The 23,297-nt window shown below is 41.1% G+C and overlaps 1 protein-coding gene across 7 annotated transcripts in view; it reads right to left on the bottom strand.

Moving 5' to 3' along the window:
* The window catches only part of DZANK1 (double zinc ribbon and ankyrin repeat domains 1), a 100,130-nt gene that overhangs the window by 71,572 nt on the left and 5,261 nt on the right, over positions 1-23,297 (bottom strand). For 6 of the 7 annotated variants that reach the window (XM_033185510.1, XM_033185509.1, XM_033185506.1 and 3 more), the window contains exons 3-7: positions 20,509-20,662; positions 14,512-14,626; positions 12,974-13,070; positions 11,872-11,996; positions 7,155-7,240 (exon numbers count right to left, since the gene is read on the bottom strand). In XM_033185510.1, the coding sequence (XP_033041401.1) occupies positions 7,155-7,240; positions 11,872-11,996; positions 12,974-13,070; positions 14,512-14,626; positions 20,509-20,662 (577 nt within the window). The remainder of the gene's footprint in view (positions 1-7,154; positions 7,241-11,871; positions 11,997-12,973; positions 13,071-14,511; positions 14,627-20,508; positions 20,663-23,297) is intronic. The other variant, XM_033185507.1, reaches the window with a different exon arrangement.

The following is a 23,297-nucleotide window of genomic DNA, read 5'->3' as shown; positions in this document are numbered from 1 at the left end:
CTCATCTAAATGGGTTCTGGTTATCTGCCAAAGTGAGAGCATTCTTGGAATTAGGCTGCCCGAATTCCTTTCCTGCTACTACCATGCCTTTCCAGACAAGTTGGCTCCTGATCCTGTAACCTATCGATCTGAACAGTTCCTCAGCAACTAGAAGGCTTGGATACTGTGCACTGGACTGCCTGGTTGCCCACACTAGTCTCCATGTTGGAGCTGAGCTCATTCCCACACTCTTATCCTATGTAGTCCTTAATTACTGTACCATGACACCAAGTTTTCACCATGTGCTCACCCGCCAGGGCAACAACAGTTCCCTCTTTTCTATACCCAAAGCTCATGAAGTATAATATGAGTATCTCATTCCTCTGATTTGAATTGAGGGCATAGAGCTGGGATCTCAGAAGGTCAAGGTAACTGGAGCTTTTAGGAAAGAATACCAGAGAAGAGCTGCAGGGAGAGCTTCAGAATTTTGCAGAGGGTCACCCTCAAGTCTTCACCTGGGTATACTGGTAAGTGCATGTGATGGAAGAAACCACTCAAGGTTAGAAAGTAAACACCAAAGGGGAACACAGAAAACAATCTTCAGGATTCACATAGGGCTGGGAAGCTCATGCTTACACCAGCCAAAGTGGAAAAAAATCATATTTACTGAGGCATCAGTTAGAATATATATACTCTAAATACTCCAATTAGAACATAGGAGTTGTCAGGTATGTTTTTTTAAAAAGCTAGACCTAATTATGCTGCTCAAAAGAAACCAACTTTAAATAGAGACATAAATAGATTCAATAAAGGGAGGTACACACACATCAAAAGAAAGCAGGAGTGACAACATTAACATCAGAACAAGTAGGTTTCTGAGCAAAGAATATTACGAGTTAAAGAGGTTTATTTCATAATGATAAAAGGGTCAACTCAGCAAGAGGACATAAGAATCCAAAATGTTTATGTACTTAATAGCAGAGTGTCAAAGTACATGAAGAAAAACTGATAGAAATGAAATGCAGGAATAAATAGGCAAATTCATAATTACAGTCATATATTTCAATATTACTTTTTCGATAATTGATTACATGATAAAGAGAAAATCAGTAAAGATAGAGAAGACTTAAACAATATCATCAACTAACTTAACCTAATTGATATTTATAGTACACTCATTCTGGCAGAATACACATTCTTTTAAAGTGCACATAGAACACTTACCAATCAAATCACATACCTTTTCTGACCAAAAGTAAATAAATATGACATAAGCATCAGGCCAGGCGCGCTGGCTCATACCTGTAATCCCAACAATTTGGGAGACTGAGGTGGGAGGATCACTTGAGGCCAGGAGTTCAAGATCAGCCTGGGCAAATTTGTGAGAACTCCCCCCCACCCTCACCAAAAAAAAAAAAAAATGTAAGGTTTTTTGTTTTGTTTTGAGACAGAGTCTTGCTCTGTCGCCCAGACTGGAGTGCAGTGGCATGATCTCGGCTCATTGCAGCCTCCACCTCCTGGGTTCAAGGTATTATTGTGTCTCAGCTTCCCGAGTAGCTGGGATTACAGGAGTGCACCACCATGCCTAATTTTTTTTTCTGTGTGTATATTTTTAGTAGAGACAGGATTTTGCCATGTTGGCCAGGCTGGTCTCAAACTCCTGGCCTCAAGTGATCCTCCCATCTCGGCTTCCCAAAGTGCTGGGATTACAGGCATGAGCCATCACGCCCAGCGCCCCCGCCCCCCCAAAAAAATGTTTTTTAATTAGCCGGTGTAGTGGCACATGCCTATAGTCCCAGCTGTAGGAACTGAGCTGAGGCTGAGGCAGGAGGATGCCTTGAACCCAGGAGTTTGAGGCTGCAGTGAGCTATGATTGGGCCTCTGCACTTCAGCCTGGGTGACAGTGTAAGACTCTAAGAAAGAAAGAAAGAAGAAAGGAGGAAAGGAAGGAAGGAAGGGAGAGGGCGGGAGGGCAGGAAGGAAGGAAAGAAAGAAGGCAGACAGGCCCAAAAGATACAAGGAAAATCCTCCAGTATTTGGAAATTAAACACTTCTAACTAACTCATTGTCCTCCCCACAAAATAACAAGGATAATTAGAAACTGTTTGAACTGAATGAAAATGAAAGCACAGCATATCAAAATTCTGAGACTGCAAGTAAAACAGTATTTGGGGGAAATGTATAGTTCTAAACGCCTATGCTAGAAAAGAAGAAAGGCTTCAAATCAGTAACTTCATGTTCCCGTTAAAGAAACTAAAAACAGAACAAATGAAACCTAAAATTTACTCCAAAAGAAATATTAATAAATAAAAATAAAAATAAAAATAAATATAAATGTATATCTATTAAAGAAATCTAACATGTAGTTAAAAATCTCCCTGAGCCGGGCATGGTGGCTCATGCCTATAATCCCAGCACTTTGGGAGGCTGAGGTGGGTGGATCACGAGGTCAGGAGATCAAGACCATCCTAGTCAACATGGTGAAACCTCGTCTCTACTAAAATACAAAAAAATTAGCTGGGCGTGGTGGTGCACGCCTGCTTGGGAGGCTGAGGTAGGAGAATTGCTTGAATCCGGGAGGTGGAGGTTGCAGTGAGCCAAGATCGCGCCACTGCACTCCAGCCTGGAGACAGAGCAAGTCTCCATCTCAAAAGAAAAAAAAAAAAATTCCTGAAAAAAATATCTTCCTGAAGGAACAATCCAGATCTAATCATTTCACTTGTGTAAAATGTAAGGAAGAAATAACACCAATTTCACATAAACTTTTTCAGAAGTCGAAGGAGTGAGAATACTTCCCAACTTACTCTGTGAATCTAGAATTATGCCGATACTAAAACCAGACAAAGACATTTAACAAGAAAAGAAAATCCCCCAACATCCCTTATGCAAAAACTGGCAAAAAAAATTCTTTAAACTCTTTTAGCAAATCAAATTCAACATTATATAAAATAGATGACACTTCAAGTGGATATATTTCAGGAATGTAAGTATGATTTAACATTTGAAAACCAATCATTGTAATTCACCACATGAACAGAAAAAAAAAAACCTAAATTATCCTCTCAATAAATAGAAAAAATGTTTTGGACAAAATCTAACATCTATTCCTGATTTTAAAAAAGAAACTCTCAACAAATTAGAAACAGGTACAAATTTCCTCAATTTGGCTGGGCATGGTGGCTCACCCCTATAATCCCACCACTTTGGGAGGCTGAGGTGGGTGGATCACCTGAGGTCAGAAGTTCAAGACCAGCCTGGCCAACATGGTGAAACCCCGTCTCTACTAAAAAAAAAAAAACACCCAAAAATTAGCCATGCATGGTGGCGCATGCCTGTAGTCCCAGCTTTTGGGAGGCTGAGGCAGGAGAATCACTTGAACCTGGGAGGTGGAGGTTGCAGTGAGCCAAGATTGCGCTACTGCACTCCAGCCCGGGCAATAGAGCAAGACTCCATCTCAAAAAAAGAAAAAGAAAATGCCCTCAACCTGACAAAACTCATCAGTGGAAAACCTACAGCTGATACCATATGTAATGCTGAAAGATAAATGCTGTCCCACTGGGGTCAAAAATAAGACAAGGGCCCATGTGCAGTGGCTCATGCCTGTAATCCCAGCGCTGTGGGAGGCTGAGGTAGGGGGATCACTTCAAGACAAGAGTTCAAGACTAGCCTGGGCAACACAGTGAGATCCCCACCTCTACAAAAAAAATTTTTAAATAAAACTAATTTTAAAGACGAGTAAGACAAGGGTGTCTACTTTCACCATTTCTATTCGAAACTATTACATTCAAAACTGTAGCCAAGGTGACAAGTCAAGAAAAAGAAGGAAAAGGGACCCAAATTGGAAAGGAAGAAAGGTAACTCTTCATTTGCAGGCTGCCCAGTCTCCTATAGAGATCATCCTATGGAATCTATAAAAAGCTAGTGGAATAAGTGAATTTCATAAGACTTGAAGATATAAGGCCACTAAACAAAAATCAATTGTGTTTCATATTTTAGTAATGAATAATCAGAAATTGAGATGTTTTATTGTAGCAAAAAACATATCTATAATGTTACAATATATAATATAAATTCCTCTCAACAATTTTTAATTGTACATTACAGTATTGTTAACTGCATACACACTGTCGTAAAAAGATCTCTGGAACTTTTTCACCTTGCATGAATGTAACCCTATACCAATCCAACAACTGCCTGTGCATGAATGTAACTCTATACCAATCCAACAGCTGCCTGTTTCCTCCTGTCATCAGCCCCTGGCAAGTACCATTCTACTTTCTGTGAGTTTCATTACTTTAGATACTTTCTTTAAGTGGAATCTACAGTATTTATCTTTTTGTGAGAAAGTGAAATTTTAAAAGCATTTACAACGAGATAAACTTGAAAAAAGATGTGTAAAGCTTGTGAACTGAAAACTACAAACATTAATGAAAGAAATTAAAGAAGACCTACATAAATGTTGAGATATAGTATCTTTATGGATTGTAAAGCTCAATATTGTTAATATGTCAATATTCCCTAAATTGATATCTAGATTCAATACAATCTCAATTAAAACCACAGCAAGTATTTTGTAAAAGCTGAGAAGCTGATTTTTAAATCTGAAAACGTAAAGGACCTAGAATAGCCAAAATACCTTTGATAGGAGCAACTAAGCTGAGGAATTTACAACTTACTTGGTTTTAAAACTTATTATAAAGTTGCAATAATCAAGGCAGTACGGTAGTGAATAAATATAGAGAAACATTGATGGAATAGAATACAAAGTCCACAACTAGATCCACACAAATACCATCAATTAATGTTCAAATATTCCAAAAGTAATCAATGAGGAAAGATAATTTTTTCAAAAATTTGTACTGGAATAATTGAATATCCATATGTAAAAATATGAACCTCAACCCTTACCTTATGCCATATGAAAAAAATAACTAAAAATGGATCGTACACCTAAGTATAAGAGATGAAACTGAAAAACTTCTAAAAGAGAACATAGGAGGAAATCTGAGTAAATAGAATACATCTTGGGTTTGGGAAAGATTTCTGAAGTATGACAAACTAAAAATAAAATGTAAAAGAAAAACAAATAAATTGGACTTCATCAAAATTTAAAAAACTTTAGCTCTTTGAAAACACTGTTAAGAAAATGAAAAGCCAAAGACTGGGAGAAAATATTTGCAAAACTGTACCCATGAAACGTCTAACAAAGGAGAACATGTACAGCTCTACATCAGGACAAACAGCTATCCTTAAAAAAAAAAAAACTCTATAAGAAGAAGATATATAACACATTTTTAATTTTTGTTTTTTTTTTTTTTGAGACAGAGTCTTGCTCTGTCACCCAGGCTGGAGTGCAGTGGCATGATCTTGGCTCACTGCAACCTCCACTCCCGGGTTCAAGCAATTCTCCTGCCTCAGCCTCCTGAGTAGCTGGGATTACAGGCGCCCACCACCATGCACAAGTAATTTTTTGTATTTTTAGTAGAGACGGGGTTTCGCCATGTTGGCCAGGCTGGTCTTGAACTCCTGACCTCAGGTGATCCGCGCGCCTTGGCCTCCCAAAGTGCTGGAATTACAGGTGTGAGCCACTGTGCCTGACCTATAATGCATTTTTTTAAAGGCAAAATGTTTGAACAGACACTTTACCAAAGAAGATGCATGGATGGAAATAAGCACATGAAAAGAGGCTCAACATCATTAGTCACTAGGGAAATGCAAATAAAAACCACAATGAGATACCGTTACAATCTCATTAAAATGACCAAAATAAAAATAAAAGTTAGTAAGGATATAGAGAATTCTCATCCACTGCTGGTGAGAATGCAAAATGGAACAATCACTTTGGAAAACAGTTTGGCAGTTTCTTAAAAAAAATACCAATTATATTCCTCTTCAAGGTATTTGCCCCAAGGGAAATGAAAACATGTGCATACATAATGACTTTGGGGTTTTAAAAATTATTTTATTCATCCTGGCTAACCCGGTGAAACCCCGTCTCTACTAAAAAATACAAAAAACTAGCCAGGCGAGGTGGCGGGCGCCTGTAGTCCCAGCTACTCAGGAGGCTGAGGCAGGAGAACGGCGTAAACCTGGGAGGCGGAGCTTGCAGTGAGCTGAGATCCAGCCACTGCACTCCAGCCTGGGCGACAGAGTGAAACTCCGTCTCAAAAAAAAAAAAAAAAAATTATTTTATTGTACTTGTTAATTTTTATCAATTTATTTATTTATTTAGAGACCAGGTATGAGACTGGCTTACTTTTGTATATACAATAACTTTTGTACAAATGTTCATAGCAACTTTATCTGTAATAGCTCAAAATTGGAAATAACACAAATTCCCATCAATAAGTGAATGGATGAACAAACTGTGGTATATCCATAAAATGAACTGTTTTTAAGCAATAAAGAGAAATGGATGTTTGTTACAAGGAACAACATGGATGAATCTCAAAATAGTTATGCTGAGTGAAAGAAGCCCCCCAGAAAAGAGTAGAGACTAAATCACGTCGTTGACATATGGAATCACATGCAAGTTAAGCTATAGTGACAAGAAACAGATCGATAATTGCCTGTGATGGGGGGGTGAAAGGAACGGGTTACCAAATAGGGTACAACGTAGGAAATTTTTGGCGAGGATGAACGTATTCATTTTCTTGATTGTGATAGTGTCATGGTTACGTACATACATACAGAGTCAAATGAACTCTAAATACATATGTTTATTGTATGTCAATTATACTTTTTAATAGACTGTAAATATTTAATTTAAAAAGTTGGGGCCAGGTGCGGTGGCTCACACTTGTAATACTAGCACTTTGGGAGGCCGAGGTGGGCAGATCACGAGGTCAAGAGATCAAGACTACCCTGGCCAACACGGTGAAACCCCGTCTCTACTAAAAATACAAAAATTAGCTGGATGTGGTGGCACACACCTGTAATCTCAGCTACTTGGGAGGCTGGAGCAGGAGAATCGCCTGAACCCGGGAGGCAGAGACTGCAGTGAGCCAAGATTGCACCACTGCACTCCAGCCTGGGTGATGGAGCAAGACTCTGTCTCAAAAAAAATAAATAAATAAAAGTTGGAGGTGGGCAAAAATGTCCTATCTTTAAATTCTCTTTGACCATGATGTATTTTCGTAGGATTTAAGACAGAGTAAAGAGATTGTGATACTTACTTGAGAAAGTCTGTCTCCCTTTGAATTCTCATTATCTCCGTGCTTGTCAAACACTTCTGGCCACTTATGTGTGCAAAACTGGGAGACTAAAATTAAGAATATAGAGTCATATAGTCAAAATAACATGGTAAAGGCTATGGTATAGTAAAATTCCATTAAAAATCATTATGGGTGAATACACATAGACATACAAAGAGGAATAATAGACACAATAGACTCTGAAAGTAGGAAGGGTGGGAAAAGGTGAGGGCTGAAAAATTACCTATTGGGTGCAGTGTTCATTATTGGGGTGAAGGGTACCCTAGAAGCCCAGACCTCACCATTACACAATACATGTAACGAACCTGTACCCCTTGAATCTATAAAAATAAAAAATTATAAAAATAAAAAATCATTATGAGGAGTAAAGTAATTATTACTCTAGTATCTAACATTTCTAAATTATTTAAAGTGCTGTTCACAATCATATATGTATATTTCATTAAAAATGAGAGTTTACAATAAAAGATACCTGAATTTACCATCAGACCAGATTTTAGGATTTAAAAACTTTAGTATCCCAGGCTGGCCAACATGGCGAAACACCATCTCTACTAAAAATACAAAAAAAAAAAAAAATTAGACGGTTGTGGTGGCGGGTGTCTGCAATCCCAGCTACTAGGGAGGCTGAAGCAGGAGAATTGCTTGAACCCAGGAGGCAGAAGTTATGGTGAGCCAAGATTGCACCATTGCACTCCAGCCTGGGTGAGAGTGAGACCCTGTCACACAAAAAAAATAAAAAGGAAAAATAAATAAGTAAATAAACTCTGCCAGGCGCAGTGCCTCACGCCCGTAATCCCAGCACTTTGGGAGGCAGAGGCAGGCAGATCAACTGAGGTCAGGAGTTCGAGACCAGCCTGACCAACATGGAGAAACCCCATTTCCACTAAAAACACAAAATTAGCCGGGCGTGGTGGCGCATGCCTGTAATCCCAGCTACTCAGGAGGTTGAGGCAGGAGAATCGCTTGAACCCCGGAAGCAGAGGTTGCAGTGAGCCAAGCTTACACCATTGCACTCTAGCCTGGGCAATAGAGTGAAACTCCATCTCAAACAAATAAATAAATAAACTTTAGTCTCTATTTTTCTCAAAAATTATATCTCTAGGAAACTCAAAGGACTGAACTTAAGACTTCAGGCTTTATCCTGTAGGCAATGGGGAGCAGTCAGAGGTTTCTCATTGCTTTTGTGCTACATCTAACATGGCCTAGGCTGGGTGTAGTGGCTCATGTTTGTAATCCCAATACTTTGGGAGGCTGAGGCAGGAGGATCGCTTGAGGCCAGGAGTTCAAATACAGTCTGGGCAACATAGTAAATCCCCATCACTACAAAAAGAAAAAGAAATAAATAAAAACATAACATGACCTAGACCCTGAGTCTCAAAGTGGTGGTCCATTAGCCAAATTTGGCCTGCCATTGAGTTTTATTTGGCATTGGCTCCCATAGTGTTTCAAAATTTGAACTAATTGTCAAAACTTTAAATTATGTTATTACACATAAAGATGTAGTTTTCTGGCTTCTCATGCAAATTCATTGGATGTAGCAACACTGAGCCTTCAGTCCTTCTTGCTAATGGTTGCCTGAGGCTAGGTAAAGTGATTCCTTTACCTGGCTGGTACACTTCACATTGTCAGAGAACCTGCAGCTCTAATGCTCCTACACGATGGCCAGGTGTCAGCTGTCATTTATCCTCTACCCAGGCTGCATCATGCGTTCACTCTGCTGCCTGACCCCTGCAGGTTCCCTCAGGCCAGATGCTGAGCTCAGAGACATCTTGTCTCCCTGGGGTTGTTGAAATGTGGTGATACCCACCAGTGTCATTAATTCGGATATATGCTAAAGTACGCTTCAGATGGGATTCAGCTGAAATACTGAGAAGACTCTTACCAATATGAAGGAAAAGAGTGGAAGAAAAAAGTTTTGTGGTCTTCTCCTGGCCTTCCTGGCTTTCTGAACTCTAGTCAAATTCCCTAAACTTTGTCTTTGTCCTGCTGTTCCTAGTTTTTGGGGATTCTAAATTTTGGAATATTTAAATATTATTTTATTTTTACCTTGTAAACAACTCAAACAACTAAGTGGGCAAGGTAATCCAAATATTTATGCACAAAGATAATATTTCTAGGCACATTACAAATAATTATGGCCACGTGAGACTGCTTTTCTAAAATAGCTCCTGTGTTTTATCATATAAGGTCATTCATTCTTCAAAATGCTATGTTTTACCTCAGAAGCAGTATTCTTATCTGGGTCATGCCAGTGTGCACTGCCCACGGATTCTGAGTGTGCTCATCAGCCCATCTGATAACCAGAGAACCCTTCTTTCCAGAAGATTGGGAGAGGCAATCTTCCATGTAGGGGGGCTGCCCTTTTGTTTAGTGGGCCTTGCAAGCAGGCCTTCCCAGGTCTGGTCCTCTGGCCTGGGCTTTGTGGTTCTCCAAAAAATATAGTGAATGGGCAGATGAAAGAACCTAGGCGGTCAGGCTGAGTTACACCTTGGCATTAGAGTCTAGAAGTGAAGGAAAGAGCTTGACCTTGGGATAACTGGTCCTCTAGGCCACTGATTCTCAGTCTGGGCTGATCAGCAAAGTCATCTGTGGACTCCATCCCAGGCTTATGGACTCTGACTATCTAGAAGGATTGCAGGGAGCATAGCTGGGACTTGATACATATTTAAAGTTTCCCGAGTGACTGTGATATGCAACTGGGTTTGGAAACCATGCTTTTCGCCTCCTTTATACTTGATAGTAAGTGTGAGCAGCCATGGAATCATAGGCACACAAGAAGCAGTTGTGGTTACACAGAAAATGTGACTCCAGGTACATTAAACTTGGCGCTCAAATAGGAGGAAGAGAACAAGAGCTCCTGGGTTGCCCTTAGATGCCAAAAGTCCAAATTGGATTTTATAAACATTGAAAAATCAAAGCACTATAATAGTAGGCAACTAGTGTAAGGGCATCTTTCTTGTGTTACAGTAGTAAGAATGCATTGATATGCCATTTGTTTATTTATTTATTTATTTATTTATTTATTTATTTTTGAGATGAAGTCTCACTTGGTTGCCAAGGCTGGAGTGCAATGGCACGATCTCAGTTCACTGCAACCTCCACCTCCCTGGTTCAAGCGATTCTTCTGCCTCAGCCTCCTGAGTAGCTGGGACTACAGGTATGCACCACTAGGCCCAGCTAATTTTTGTACTTTTAGTAGAGACGGGGTTTCACCATATTGGCCAGGCTGGTCTCGATCCTGACCTCATGATCCACCCACCTCAGCCTCCCAAAGTGCTGGGATTACAGGTGTGCACCACTACACCCAGCTGATATGCCTTTTATTAAGGTCATAAGTCACCTCTATCTTGTCAAAGCCAATGGGAATTTCCAATTGTCTGTCTTTATCTAATTAGAACCTTCAGTAACATATGACATAGATGACCTTCTCCTCGAAATTCTTCCATTTCTTGGTTTCCATGGCAACATATTCTTTTGGCTTTCTTTCTACTTTCAGGCTCCTCCTCCCCTGCTCAACCTCTAAGCAGAGGACTTTCTTCATTTTCCTTCTCTCCCATTTTCTGTACAGCCCTGACTAGTGATCTCATTCAGACCTAAGCTTCAAATAGCATCAACATATTGAATATTTCCATATTTCTAAGTACCTATCTCCAGCCCTGACCTTTCCTGAGTGTGAACTTGCACATCCAACAGTCTACTTAACACCTCTACTTGGATGTCTAATGCGTCCTTGGACACCTGCTCCTCTCTCACCTTTTCCAGCTTTGTCAATGGCACCATCATCTCCAGATACTCAGGACAAACCCTGAGAGGCATCCTTGGCTCCTCGCCTTCCCTTCCAGCTATTGGATCCCTCAGCCAAGCCTACCTCCTATCCTGACTACCTCTACAACCTTGGTCCAAGCACCGTCATTTCTCACCTAGAACAAAAGCCCCCTAAATAATGTTCTCTCTTTCCTCTTCCATGGCCTAATCTCCACACTGTGGCCAAAGAGAAAACTTTTAAATGTAAATGGGACTGTGTCTTGTCTACCAAACAGATTCCCTTTACAATTAGAATATAATTCAAACTTCTTACAGTCAGACTAGTGTCTATGACTCTCAACCATGCCTGAACATTAGAATCATTTAGGGGTTTTTTTTTTTTTTAATGATGCTCAAACTCCACTTCAGACCAATTAAATCAGAATTTCTGACGCTAAACCTTGGGGATTGGTTTGAAGCTCCTCAGGTGATTCTAACGTGCCGCCATGTTTGAGAACCACAGCTCTAGACACTCTGGCCCCAGCCACCTTCTGCCTCATCTCCCACTTTGCTCATCAGGCCTGAGAATGTGCATTTCAAATAAGTTCCCATGTGATGCTGATGCTGCAGGTCTGGGGATCGCCTCTAAGAACCATTGCTGTATCTCATTACCATTTTATCTTCTTCATGACACCTACCATCATTTAAAATTTTCTGTTTATTTACTTATTATCTGTCTGCCCCCAAGCCCAATAAAAGGTAAGCTCCATGAATATAGGGACTTTTCTTGCCGAACACAGTATTCTCAGCACTATAACAGTGCCTAGCACATGGTCAAAAGAGGGGGAGGTGCAGTCTTAAAGTATTTCATGGAAAGCATTAAAAATATAGGAGGTATTTGAGTACCCTAAAGATTGTCCTTAGAAGTTACCTGGGACTGGCAGGTGGGTGGTCTAGAACCTGATCCTCCACTGTGAGCTGGGATTTCCAGTGGACTTTCTGAAAAGCGAAGATCTTTCAAAGTTTTAGGGTCAGTTCTTTCACCTACCTGGAGGTCTACAATGATATTAAAAACATCACTCTTTGAGCATCTATAATTATACATAATCATGCAAAGATGTCTTCACAGTGGGAAACCTTTTAATAAGGAACCACTGTTACCACATTGCTTTCCTAGAACTAATAATTATGTAAAGAGCTCCCACCACACACTCAATGTATTAGAAGTGAGAAAGAAAAAACAAGCCCAGGCTGAGAAGATCGTCTTCTCCGCTGCATTCTACAATATTCCACATCAGCCTTGGAAAACAGACAGATCAATCCAGTTGCAAAGTTAGCAGGAAATATTATATCTCCCAAGAACACACTGCAGCTGTAAAATGTCATTAACAGCCCCCTCTTTGCATGACTAGTCTTTCTTACTCACTGAGAAACCCTGTTCTCTAAAATCACAGATTATCAGAAACTGCGCTGTTTGAAATTCTCAATAAGAACGAAACATGTAACTCTTGCCTGAGGAATCTAGGCCACTTTGACATAGAGCAGCAGCCTCAATGTCCAACCCTGGTGCAAAGATAATCATTTCTGAACACAGTATTCCCCGTGTATCTTTGTAATTTCCAAGGCAACAGAACCCTGGGTCCCCTTCCCAGTCGATACCTGATGCTGATTCCTTCACACCCAGACCCGCTTCCCTTTGAGCCTATCAAAACTCTGCTTTCATTTATATTTCACCCAAACTCCACCCTTCCCCCAAACTCTACAACTCCAGTGTTTCCTCTGTTTGGGGAGATGCCCCCATAGCTCCCTGTGGTGGGTCAAGAAATCTGACTTGGTTGGACTGCTTGATCCTCCTTCATGATCTTAAGCTGTTAGCAAGGACAGTATAAAAACTCAAAGTACAGCATACTTTCCTGCCCCAGTGTTTCTTATTCCAACACTTCTCCAGACAAGAAAACATGCAATGAACATGCCATGAACCTCTTTGGTGGGTTCAGAATACAAAACCTTGTTTTTGTTCTGTCACATCATACCTGGAAACTTTCTGAGGTTAACATTCCAGCTGCGTTGATTTTCAGAGTTCTGATATTTCTTCTTTAGTCTTGATCCAATAAATCCATTTTTGAATTCCTAGGAATGAAGAGATTGCATATCACTCACTTGGTTATTCCCATGTGAGAATTAAAGCTGCACGATAGAGACAGGGTCATGGTGTGCATTTCTTATTTGAAAGAGTTTACGGTTGTTTTCACGAAGTAATCCCTGTTTCACTTTATTCTGGAAACATGCAGCTTTGCATCCGGGCAGGGCTGCTCAGTTGGCAGCACATCTGGATGTAGGCCTCACCAGGTGAAGTGGCCAAGGCAGGAGGCAGGGAGCAGCACATGCAGGCAGGATGCTACAACTGTAGGAGTCTGGGTAACAACAGAGGGACCACCAAGTCCAGAGTGGCAAAGGCAGGGTAGGGTCAGACCAAAATCAGACTTCTGTACACGACCTGCGTACACACAGTCCTTAAACACTCTTCCCTCTGGACTTTCTCCATGGACTTGGTCCCTCACACCTGATTCAAGCCTAAGCACCTGTTGAAACATGTGGGCTCAGCCCCCGCAGGCGGCCCCTGCCCAGTGTAGATCCTTGCCTTGATCACACTTGAGCCCCACCCATGCCTGCATCCACTGCTTTGGTCCTACAACCTCCTCTCCAGCCTCAGGTTCATAGTCAAGCTTAAGCGAAACCCCTATAAACTTCCTCTGTCAATCCCAACAACATCCCTGTGACCAAGACCTCTGGGTTGGCCGCCATACTGTAGGCTAGCCTATCCTCTGGCCTAGCTCCTTGAATGTTTCTCACTGATACTCACACCCAGTGCCTGAAGCTTCACACATCCTTCTCAGATGGATCTAATTGACTCTTCACAGTGGGGAGGCTTTGCAGATATTTGGGAATAAAGATTTCAACATAAAAGAATTCTGTGCCCACTGAGGACTTCTACTTACCCAATGCATCTATTCAACAGCTACACAATCACCACCCTCTCCTGCCTGCCCCTGTGCAAGGCAATGAGTATAGCAATCATGCCACCTTGGAGCTTGTAATGCATAGGCAAGATAAACAAGGAACAAAGTAATCACATGCTCAAAGCAGTTTATAAAAGAAGGCCTGGGTGCCAGGATGGCAGTGATAGGGCATAGCATACACAGTTCAGTTTGGTTGGAGTATATGTAGGGGGTTCACAGACAAAGCAGGAAAGGCTGACCAAGGGCAGAAACTGATGACTTGGATGGAAGGCTAAAGGTTTCTGGTTTTTTCAGTAGGTAAGAGAGAGCCACTGAAGACACTGGAGCATGGACCTCAGTGCTCAGCAGGTATTCTCATCTTCAGGGTAGATAGGAGACTGATGAAAGGCTGAGAAATCAGTGAAGATGCTTTGCAATGGTTGATAATGACTTCAATTATAAGGACCTGACTATCAGCAGAGGTAAGGTAATAAAAGGCAAGATCTGCTCACTGAGAAAGAAGGAACCAAAATACAGTGACAATCTGAATGGATTATAGTTTCATTACTTGCCTGCCTTGAAGAATCTTTGAGAACATTTTCAACATCATCTTCAGGAGAGACTACATTCGGTGGTTCATAGCCTACCTGAAACACCTTTGTCACAATGCCACTCTGTCTGCAGTCTCTGAAAATTATTATTAAAAAAGGAAAAAGTCTGTGTTACACAAAGATTCAAAAAAAAGTGGCTAACAATTAAGATGATTGTATTAAAGTACCTTAGTCTAGCTACTATATTTATTGTATTTCAAATTGAAGAAATCAAATGTAATTTCTATAGTCTTTCCTTACTCCCTTACTTTTGGGTTATTTACTGCTGTGTAACAAACCACCCCAAAGGTAGTGCCTTAAAACATGGATCTATGGATTCACAGTCTCCACTGAGTAGGTCTCATCTGAGCTCTTTCATGTGGCTGCCATCAGACATCAGCAAGGGCTGGAGTCAACTGAAGGCTCAACTGGGCTGGGTGTCCAAAATGACTTCTCTCAAATATGCAAAGCCTGGGCTGGGGTAACTGGAACAGCTAGGGGCTCACCACTCATCGCTCTCACTCAATCTCCATCTCTCTGTCCCTCCCTCTCTCTCCCATGTGGTTAGCTTGGGCTTCTTCACAGTATGGAAGACTCGCATAGTCAGATTTCCGCCATAGTACCTGGCTACTCCAATCTCCTCCTAGTGTTTTTGTCCCAAGAAACCAAAGCAGAAACTACAATACATCTTGTGATCTCAGAAGTGCTTGGCATCATTTCTGAAATATTCTATTGGTCAAAGGCAAGTCACGATGCCAGCAGAAAGGCTACAAAAGGGCATAAACACTGGGAGGCATAGTTCATCATGGGCCATTTTTGAAGACTATCTACCACATTCATCATAAAGATATCAGACCATAAGCCTCAAACTATTCTAAAACAAAAAAATGTGTTACCTAGGTCATTCCACATGAATCAAGAGCATTTTCCCTGTCTCAGCTGTAGGCAGTGTAATATATGCTGTGCTGGTAGATTCTGTAACTCAAATACTATCATGTTTTCCATTCATTCATAATATTTAACAATTCATCTTGTTCTCTGATGCAATAAGAATTTCATGAGAAGACAATGTAGCAGTGCCCATGACTAAAAACTAGTGGTGATTTTATTTCAGTACCAGTAGCTCACCTATACTCTACTTTATTGAGGTATAATTTACACGACACAAAATTCATCTATTTTAAGCAACCGGTTCAATGGGACTCAGTCAGTGTAGACAACTGTGCGAATATCAGCACAGTGGAAATGTTTAGGACATTTCCATTATCCAAAATAATTCCCCTGTGCCTGTGTGCAGTCACTCCTCACTACCACCGCCTATCTTAGGCAACCACTGATCTGTTTCCTATCTCTATAGTTTTGTCTTTTCTAGAAATTTAACATAAATGTAATCATACATATGCAGTTATCTTATGTGTCTGGATTTTTTATTTCTCTCTTTTTTTGGAGGCTCATCCATGTTGTTGTAACTCATTCATTGTTATTGTTGAGTAGTATTCCATTTCATGGATATATCATGATTTTTATGTCCATTCCCCAGTTGATGGTCATTTGGATTATTTCTGGGTTTGGGTTATTATAGATAATGCTGCTATGAACATTCACACATAAGTCTTTATGTGGACATGTTCTCATTTCTCTTCAATAGATACCGAGGAGTGGAATTGCTGGGTCACATGGCAGGTATGTGTTTAATTTTCAGAAACTGCCAAACTGTGGCTGTTCCATTTTACATTCCCACCAGCATTAGCTGAGGGTTCCAGCTTCTCCACATACTTGCTGACACTTGATACTGTTTGGCGACCTGTATACTCGATCATGTTCTCTGTAGGTATTTGCTTGATATGTGTCCCTTGTCTATCAAGATATAGGCTTGGCTGTTGTAACACAGAATCAAAACAATAGTGTCTTTAAGGCAGGACACAGTGGCTCACTCCTGTAATCCCAGCACTTTGGGAGGCCACGGCAGGTGAATCACTTGAGGCCAGGAGTTCAGGACCAGCCTGGCCAACACAGCAAAACCCTGTCTCTACCAAAAGTACAAAAATTTAGCTGGCTGTGGTTGCACACACCTGTAATCCCAGCTACTCAGGAGACTGAGGCAAAAGAATTGCTTGAACCCAGGAGGCAGAGGTTGCAGTGACCTAAGACCACACCACTCCACTCCAGTCTGGGTGACACAGCAAGACCCTGTCTCAAAAAATAAACGAACAAACAAACAAACTAACAAACAGAGGTTTAAACAAGACAGGAGTCATAGGGTATAAGCAGTCTAGAGCTGGTATAGGGGTGTCATGGTGACAGGAGCACGATATCAAGTTTCTACCTTGTTACTCCATCATTTCTATGACATTGCACTTATCCTCATGGCCCAACCTGACTGGCCAACCACATCTACATTCCAGTCAATTGGAAGCAAAGCCCACCCTTTCTCTTTTAAAGGTACAATCTTAAAGTTGAACACATCACTTCTACGTGTATCCACTGGCCACAGCCCGGTACACATCTCTAACTAGGGCAACAGGGATTGGAAAGTATCTTCAAGGCAACCACGTGCCTGGCTAAAAATCATGGGCCCTATTATTAAAGGGAAAAACAGATATTGGGGGACATCCGGCAGCCTCTCCTACATCATCATGATCACGCTTGGCATATTTACTTGATGTGTTTAACTCTCACCCCTCCTCATTTGCACTGAAAACTCACCTTTCCCGTGTTATCCTTTCTATGTGATTATGGCTCACTGGTTACCACAGCCCGTGTTTCTATTTGCTCTGGCCAGACTCTTGATACTTTTTGTATTTCCAATTATCTTTTTTCTTCAGGGTTCTTTGTCTGATTTGTCCTTACTCATTTTCATACTGATCTTTAATACATATTGTCTGTTTCATTAGCATTTCTTCAGCAACTGCTCAGATTTCTTACATGCTCAATTTTTATATTTCTTAAAATTTTTGAACCTTTAAGTAAATAAGTATCCCTGGATCTTAGAGGGGAAGATTTATGAATCTGTAAATCTGGTTTTGTTATTATTTTTTTTAAAGAAGAGATTTAAACAGGGAAATTTAACCACCTATGAGTCACTCCAGGCAGTGAACATGCGAGTGTCTTCTGATCACAGAAAGCTGAGACGTTATTTCTAAATACTGTCACTCACAGATAGGTAGTGACTATTTAGATGAATTGTATATTTCTTAGAATTTTTTTCTCCATCTTCTAGAAAGGTAGCTTAAAACTGCTATGTTGGTTAATGTTAAACAGATTCACAAATCTGGTTACAGATATAGATGATCTTTTAGATGAACCACTTGCTTAACTCATTCACCTCAGCATCCATCTTGTCTGCATGTTCACCTTTGGCCCCAGGCCTGTCATCCAAGATCCAATTGTCCTTCCCGTTAGCACACACTTCCCAGACATCACAAGCCTCTCCATCCAGGGATCACTTGAATCTTGGATGGTCGTGAGGCTCCCGGAGTGCACACTTACAACCCCACATGAGGTCACATGAGTAGAGGCCTGGCTCTTATCCACTTATTCCACCCCTAAGATCCAGGTTGCTTCCCCCACCCCAGCTGGCCCTTCTTTGGGGAACCAGAAGGCATTCACCTTTTGAGCTGAAAATTCAAATGTTTTTTATATAAATATATACATTTTTTATATAAATATATAAATATTTTCCCTAAGCTGAGCACATCTGAAATACGTTAGTACTGTTAAGTACCTTCAGAATAGACCTTAGTGGGCACAGAGCAGAACGGTGAGAGGCATAAAGAATGACCTTATTTTTTACTCTCTCTCGAAAGCCTTATTAACTCCTTCAAACTGCATAGTCAGTCATTAAATTGCTTCTTCATTTTACTACTACTTGCAGCTTCTAAGGAGGCCTGCTTTATAGCATTTGGCCACTAGAGTATTTAGCTTCTTAATTTTTTTTTTATTATTATTATACTTTAAGTTCTAGGGTACATGTGCACAAAGTGCAGGTTTGTTACATATGTATATATGTGCCATGTTGGTGTGCTGCACCCATTAACTCGTCATTTACATTAGGTATATCTTCTAATGCTATCTCTGCCCCCTCTCCCCTCCCCACAATAGGCCCCGGTGTGTGATGCTCCCCTTCCCGTGTCCAAGTGATCTCATTGTTCAGTTTCCACCTACGAGTGAGAACATGCAGTGTTTGGTTTTCTGTTCTTGTGATATTTTGCTGCGAATGATGGTTTCCAGCTGCATCCATGTCCCTACAAAGGACACGAACTCATCCTTTTTTATGGCTGCATAGTATTCCATGGTGTATATGTGCCACATTTTCTTAATCCAGTCTGTCACTGATGGACATTTGGGTTGATTCCAAGTCTTTGCTATTGTGAATAGTGCTGCAATAAACATACGTGTGCATGTGTCTTTATAGCAGCATGATTTATAATCCTTTGAGTATATCCCCAGTAATGGGATGGCTGGGTCAAATGGTATTTCTAGTTCTAGATCCTTGAGGAATCGCCACACTGTTTTCCACAATGGTTGAACTAGTTTACATTCCCACCAACAGTGTAAAAGTGTTCCTATTTCTCCACATCCACTCCAGCACCTGTTGTTTCATGCTCATCATCAGAGAAATGCAAATCAAAACCACAATGAGATACCATCTCACACTACTTAGAATGGAAATCATTAAAAAGCTTCTTAATTTTTAATAATTGAGATGACTTACCTTGATAGAAGTGGCTTGGCAAGTGAGAAAAGGCTACATGTTCCAACATTTTATAAAGAATAATAACGTGCATATACTCCATTTGCAGAACCCAACTAAAAACAATAATAATGTGCATAAAGGGGTTGTTTTGTTTCATTGTATTTGTTTTAATTTTCAGATGCCAAAGCAATCGTGTTTGCTGTGGAATGTGTAGCTCTCCTCAAAAAGTCATGCAGTAATTCAGTCAGTGGGGGCTGGGGCTAGGGTCCTTTCAAAGTACCTGGGCCAGCCTGGTACTGTATTTGGTTTGAGGCCTTTTTTTGAGACAGAGTGTCGCTCTGTCACCCAGGCTGGAGTGCAGTGGTGTGATCTCAGCTCACTGCAACCTCTGCCTCCTGGGTTCATGCCATTCTCCTGCCTCAGCCTCCCAAGTAGCTGGGACTACAGGCACCCGCCACCACGCCCAGCTAATTTTTTTGTATTTTTAGTAGAGACGGGGTTTCACTGTGTTAGCCAGGATGGTCTCGATCTCCTGACCTCGTGATCTGCCCGCCTCAGCTTCCCAAAGTGCTGGGATTATAGGCGTGAGCCACTGTGCCCGGCCGGTTTGGGGCTTTTAAATGTTCCCAAAATATGGCCAAACCTGCTTTGCTAGAAAAATAATTCCTATATCACAGCCACACAGAATTGCCAAGCATTTGAGTTGTTTTTTTTTTTTCCTACAACACATGGTGAAGGTTTCCAAATTAAATAGTGTTTCTATATTTGAAAACGGGAAAAAGTCATTAAGAAAAAAAAGGATAAAGAAAAAAGTATAGTAGCTAATATCCAACAAGTTGAAATGACAGTAGCTTTGAAGGCCAATTAAGTCGATACAAAATGAAATTGAGAATGATGGCGGTGGTTGTAGGCTGCATCCTGGGGAATGAAAGAGCCACTCCGTGAACACAGTATTTTCTTCAGAGCTACATGGAGCTCTTCAGAGGCCCCCAGTCCTGGAAAGGATCTTCCTTCCTGAAACCCCAATGTGAAATTTAAAATAAAAACAGTATTAATATACATAACACTTCACTGAGCTGTCTACTTAAGATTTCTGCATCTTACAGTATGTCTCAAGGAAAGGCAAGTAAAACACAAATGTTACGTATGTAAGCCGAAATTAAAATAACATTTCAGTAGTGTCCTTCTAATGTAGCACTGATTCTGATAGGAAAAAATGAATAAAATTAGAACATAATGTTATCATATCATAAATTAATGTAATCACCATGCTCTTAACTTACTTAGAGACAGCAATAGCTTTAATTTGTATTTTTCCATCAGGCAGAGTAATAGGTTTTGTATACTTAAATGTGTTATTTTCCCCATAGCCAGTTCTCTTTAGAAATTCAGGTTTGCTGCCATCCAGAGTATAATATATGCTGACATCTGGAGTGTCTGAAAAATCCAAACCAGGATAACTATAATGAACATCAAAGTAGCAAGTCCCTGAATAATGCCTATAGGTCAGTTTAAGATTTGAGATTTGCCGGGTGCGGTGGCTCACACCCGTAACCCCAGCACTTTGGGAGGCTGAGGCGAGCAGATCACGAGGTCAGGAGATCAAAACCATCCTGGCTAACATGGTGAATGAAACCCCATCTCTACTAAAAATACAAAAACTAGCCGGGCGCGGTGGCTCAAGCCTGTAATCCCAGCACTTTGGGAGGCTGAGACGGGCGGATCACGAGGTCAGGAGATCGAGACCATCCTGGCGAACACGGTGAAACCCCGTCTCTACTAAAAATACAAAAACTAGCCGGGCGAGGCGGCGGGCGCCTGTAGTCCCAGCTACTCGGGAGGCTGAGGCAGGAGAATGGCGTAAACCCGGGAGGCGGAGCTTGCAGTGAGCTGAGATCCGGCCACTGCACTCCAGTCCGGGCGACAGAGCGAGACTCCGCCTCAAAAAAAAAATAAAATAAAATAAAATAAAATAAAAAATACAAAAACTTAGCCAGGCATGCTGGCGGGCGTCTGTAGTCCCAGCTACTGGGGAGACTGAGGCAGGAGAATGGGGTGAACCCGGGGGTTGGAGCTTGTAGTGAGCTGAGAACCTGCTACTGCACTCCAGCCTGGGGGACAGAGTGAGACTCTGTCTCAAAAAAAAAAAAAAAAAATTTTAAGTGTGTGATTTAAGATTTAAAGTTGTGATTTAAGTTGATTTAAAGTTGTGATTTAAGATTGTGTTAATCAACTTAAATAACTGACCTATAGGTTATTATATACACGTAATGGAAATGAATAGTAATAGCAATAATGCAGTTCTTTCTCTGTACCAGCACTGTGCTTTACATGAATTAGCTCATTTCATCTGTACAACCCTATGAGGTAGATCCTATTTTACACCCATTTTATAGATGAGGTAACTGAGTCCTAGAAAGATTAATAAAGTTGCTAAATAATAGAGGAGTTGTGATTTGACTTCTGCTAGGTTAGATACACAGCCCATGCTTTTGAACCACTGTGCTCTTTTGCCTTTCCAACAGGGCACTAATACAAACAATGATTCAAGATTCAACAGGTCAAAAGGGTATACAGTGAAAAGTCTCGCCCGACCCGTGACACCAGCTTCCCAGAGACTATCAATGGTATCTTGAGTAACCTTCAAAAATATTTTATATCCATACAAGCATTTATGTACATATTCTTATTTTCCCCTCTTTTGCCATAAATGATGGCATACTATACCCTGTTCTACATAGTTCTTTTTTCATTTATCAATATGTCTTATATTGGTACATAAAGAGCTTCCTAGGAAATAAATAGCAATTTTTTTTTTTTTTGAGACGGAGTCCTGCTCTGTCGCCCAGGCTGGAGTGCAGTGGCCGGATCTCAGCTCACTGAAAGCTCCACCTCCCGGGTTTACGCCATTCTCCTGCCTCAGACTCCCGAGTAGCTGGGACTACAGGCGCCCGCCAACTCGCCCGGCTAGTCTTTTGTATTTTTCAGTAGAGACAGGGTTTCACCGTATTAGCCAGGATGGTCTCGATCTCCTGACCTTGTGATCCGCCCGTCTCGGCCTCCCAAAGTGCTGGGATTACAGGCTTGAGCCATCGCGCCCAGCCCTGCAATTTTTTTGAAAAAAGAGCTTCTGCATTCTTTGTTATGGCTGCACCACATTCTCTTATATAGATGAACAATAATTTAACCAATTCCCTACAGATGGATCTTTATGCTGTCTTCTTTTTTTTTTTCTTTGTTTCTTTTGCAGTTATAACCACTGTAAGAATAATTTTGTAAAGAATTATTTCTGTAAATATATGGGTAAGACAAATATGTAGAACTAATACTGTTGAGTCAAAAATACATGCATTTGTAATCTTTTTTTTTTTTTTTTTGACAAGAGTTTCACTCTTGTTGCCCAGGCTGGAGTGTGCAGTGGTGAGATCTCAGCTCACTGCAACCTCTGCCTCCAGAGTTCAAGCGATTGTCCTGCCTGAGCCTTCTGAGTAGCTGGGATTACAGGTGCCCACCACCATGCCCAGCTAATTTTTGTATTTTTAGTAGAGATAGGGTTTCGCCATGTTGGCCAGGGTGGTCTCGAACTCTTGACTTCAGGTGATCTGTCTGCCTCAGCCTCCCAAAGTGCTGGGATTACAGGTGTCAGCCACTGTGCTCTGCCAGCATTTGTAATCTTTTTTTTTTTTTTTTTTTTTTGAGATGGAGTCTCGCTCTGTTGCCCAGGCTGGAGTGCAGTGGTGCGATCTCGGCTCACTGCAAGCTCTGCCTCCCAGTTTCACCCCATTCTGCTGCCTCAGTCTCCCAAGTAGCTGGGACTACAGGTGCCCGCCAACACTCCCAGCTAATTTTTTGTACTTTTAGTAGAGACGGGGTTTCACCATGTTAGCCAGGATGGTCTCAATCTCCTGACCTCATGATCCACCTGTCTCAGCCTCCTAAAGTGCTGGGATTACAGGCGTGAGCCATCATGCCTGGTCGCATTTGTAATCTTGATTAATATTTCCAAACTGCCCTCCGTGGATGGTTAAGCAATTTACACTGCCACCAGCAATGCATGAAAGTACTTATTTGA

This window comes from Trachypithecus francoisi, unplaced genomic scaffold (genome assembly GCF_009764315.1).
Source record: "Trachypithecus francoisi isolate TF-2019V2 unplaced genomic scaffold, Tfra_2.0 Lachesis_group21, whole genome shotgun sequence".
Lineage (NCBI taxonomy): Eukaryota > Metazoa > Chordata > Mammalia > Primates > Cercopithecidae > Trachypithecus > Trachypithecus francoisi.
This window is presented reverse-complemented; position numbering and strand designations above follow the sequence as displayed.